The following is a 2,842-nucleotide window of genomic DNA, read 5'->3' as shown; positions in this document are numbered from 1 at the left end:
TCCCTCCCCTCCCCTCCCCTCCCCTCCATCTACTCCCAACCAAACGGACCCTAAGATTTTAGGTTAAAATTGTATCTACTTAATATTGATTTGTCTTTTAACCTTTATACATGTCCTTAAGATTTTAGGCCTTGTAACCATCATCGAGGGACACCTTTCTCTAAGGGACATTATCAATTATTATATGGCCTTGTTATCCAAAGACACATGATAGTTGACCTGTTTTGATATAGTACACATTGGGAAGAATTTAATTTCATAATCAATTGATTCCATTACAATTTGAATCACCAAAATAAAAAAATTTACATAATCACAGGTTACAAAACCTTACTTAGATAGTGTACAAATCTAGTTTGATAAACAAAGACAAATGCAACAAACACAAAGTTGCAAAATGGAATGGATGGCATTGACCAATCACTATTCCATTGTCATATGGTACTTCATATCTACACAGCCTAACACTAAACTTTTTTTTTTACAACATTAATAATGTACAAATTAATTATAAGCGACAGTGATTCATATGATTCATCATCTCTTGCTTTGGTTCCCTATCTTCCTAACAATATTCATCAACTTTAACTTGATGTTCTTCCAACTTCTTCAATTTTTACACTTCTTATCCTCAAAAACTTCTATTACAAACTTATCATAAATCTCCAAAAACAATTCCCATTCACCTTTGTTCATGTTACCAAAAGAAATGCCACCAATTCCACTATTAGTATTAGTCTCTCTCTCTTCTTCATCTTTGTCTTCTACATTCTCATTGTTAATACTAGCCTTAACTTTCAAACAGATATTTTCCAATTCACTCGGCGATTCGTCGCTGCCGCAATATCCCCTTGTCATCATCTGGGCTATATCAGCAAGACAGAAGCCAGCAACAGCGGCTTGTTTCAAGAAAACGGTGCAGACGATAAGAACACGAATAGACGATTCTCTCAACGAGGGAACCTCGGATCTTAGAATATCAGCATCTTTTGAAGGATCAAGGTTTGAAATATAGTCAAGTTCTGATTCAGAGAAAGGAACTGAGGCTTGTGGCCAGTGCAGCCACTCAAAATAAGGATCCTCCAGCCATTCGGGCAAGCAAAAGCCGTGATCAATCGGAACAAGATCGGTGGTAGAAACATCGTTATCGAAACCATTGTTGTCTTGTTTCATAACAAGCATATTCCCTGCATGTCTGTCAAGATTCATGAGCCTAATGTCTAGAATACCAATTTTGTGAACAGAATCAACTGAGAAGAGAGAAGGGCCCAACTCTCCTGCATCGAAACCGTGGCCAACAAAGCGTTGGAGCGAGGCGAGTTTAACTGTGGCAGAAGAATCAGAGAATGTAGCATGACAGAATTTAACTAAAGCAGTTGGAGGCACACCAGAAAAGCCTCCATGATCAAGTAGATAAGCAGCCAGTTCTCTTATTCCAGTTTCGCCAATTCGAATTGAGCGTTTTAAGTCAGGCTGCACTAGCATTTGATGATTATTACTTTTAAACCCTTTCGGACTATTGAAGGCGAAAGGTTCTTCGTCTACTGGCTTTGCTACAGCAATATTGTTACCATTTGTGTTGGGGAAAACATAGGCACCACCAAGTCCACTTGGGAGTGGTATAGGCTGAATACCCGAGGCCATAGCAACGGCAACCTCAACGACAAGAGCGTGTACGGGAGCTCCACTTCCACGAACGATCTCGATCCTCGGATGAGGAGGATCTTCTACCCCGTTTACGGGTAGACATGGAGTGGAGAAACTTCGGTGAATATTCTCGGCTTGAAATGCTAGAAAAGTAGTTTGGTTGAGTTCAAGAAAGTTGTTGTAATCAAGGTGACCAAAGGATTGGAGTTTGCATCTTTGGGATCGACTAAATGGTTTAAATCCATGGGGTTGTTGATCAATGGCCACAGCCATTCTAAACAATCTCATCCAGATGAGAATAGCAGCGGTGCATTCCAAATCCCCGCACAACAATGTTAGTTTTCTGAAGGCAATGATGACATCTGCATGTTCAAAACAAACATATATATTACTACAAAATCCTATCAAGGACATGTCTGGTGTTCAACACGCATCAGTCATTTTCACAAAATATGACTGGTGTCAGTATGTCCGGTGTTTAACACGCATCAGTCATTTTCACAAAATATGACTGGTGTTAGTATTATGTCTGGTATTCGTATTAACAATAAAGCAAACATAAATACAACAAAAATCTTACTGTGTATATTGGCTTTCGGAGTAAAAATCAAATACTAGCCGGACTCATCGCTTACACTTTAACACCAAGATAACAGAAGAGCAGGCAAACTTTGCATATTTTTTTCTTGAATCCCTTATAACCTGCAAAATTCGCAACATATTAGCAATTCTATATCTCACTCATATCCATAGAATGAAATGCAGAAGAAAACAATGTATCCATGAAACAAGAGAGGGATGGCATACCCTGAACACACTGTTAAAAGGTATTCAGGGAAACAAGAAGCAACGGGAGCGCGAGAGAATCAAACCGTCGCCGGAGTAATATCGAAATATAACTCCAATTTCACTCCCACTCCCACCGTTAATATTCCCACTTCTTCTTCTAAAACACACAAACCCTATCAACCCTTCGACCCTTTTCTATTCATATCTTTCTCTCCTTACGTTATTGTTGTGGCTATTTTTGGTTCGGTAACTGCCATAACGACATTTGGCGTATTCTCTTACACAAACGGGAAGTTTGATATTTTTGAATATTTTTGTAACGTTTTAAATTAGTAGTAACTAATTAAAAACCTTTAACTGCTATTTCTTTTGTGGCTTTATCTGAATTCTCACCAAAAAATAGGAT

At 38.5% G+C, this 2,842-nt stretch overlaps 1 protein-coding gene across 1 annotated transcript; it reads right to left on the bottom strand.

Annotated features, from left to right (window-relative positions):
• Positions 1 to 239: 239 nt before the first annotated feature.
• LOC131623668 (phosphatidylinositol 4-kinase gamma 1-like) lies at positions 240 to 2,611 on the bottom strand. Its single transcript, XM_058894677.1, has 3 exons — positions 2,455 to 2,611; positions 2,228 to 2,349; positions 240 to 2,009 (listed from the first exon to the last, which is right to left on the bottom strand). Exon 3 carries the CDS (start codon positions 1,933 to 1,935, stop codon positions 610 to 612), a length of 1,326 nt encoding a protein of 441 aa, XP_058750660.1. The 5' UTR covers positions 1,936 to 2,009; positions 2,228 to 2,349; positions 2,455 to 2,611; the 3' UTR covers positions 240 to 609.
• Between the last annotated feature and the right edge of the window lie 231 nt (positions 2,612 to 2,842).

The sequence above is a fragment of the Vicia villosa genome, unplaced genomic scaffold (assembly GCF_029867415.1).
Source record: "Vicia villosa cultivar HV-30 ecotype Madison, WI unplaced genomic scaffold, Vvil1.0 ctg.000077F_1_1, whole genome shotgun sequence".
Lineage (NCBI taxonomy): Eukaryota > Viridiplantae > Streptophyta > Magnoliopsida > Fabales > Fabaceae > Vicia > Vicia villosa.
This window is presented reverse-complemented; position numbering and strand designations above follow the sequence as displayed.

Excerpts from the sequence above, each read along its gene's own strand:
- LOC131623668 (XM_058894677.1), bottom strand. The coding sequence starts at position 1,935 with ATGAGATTGTTTAGAATGGCTGTGGCCATTGATCAACAACCCCATGGA.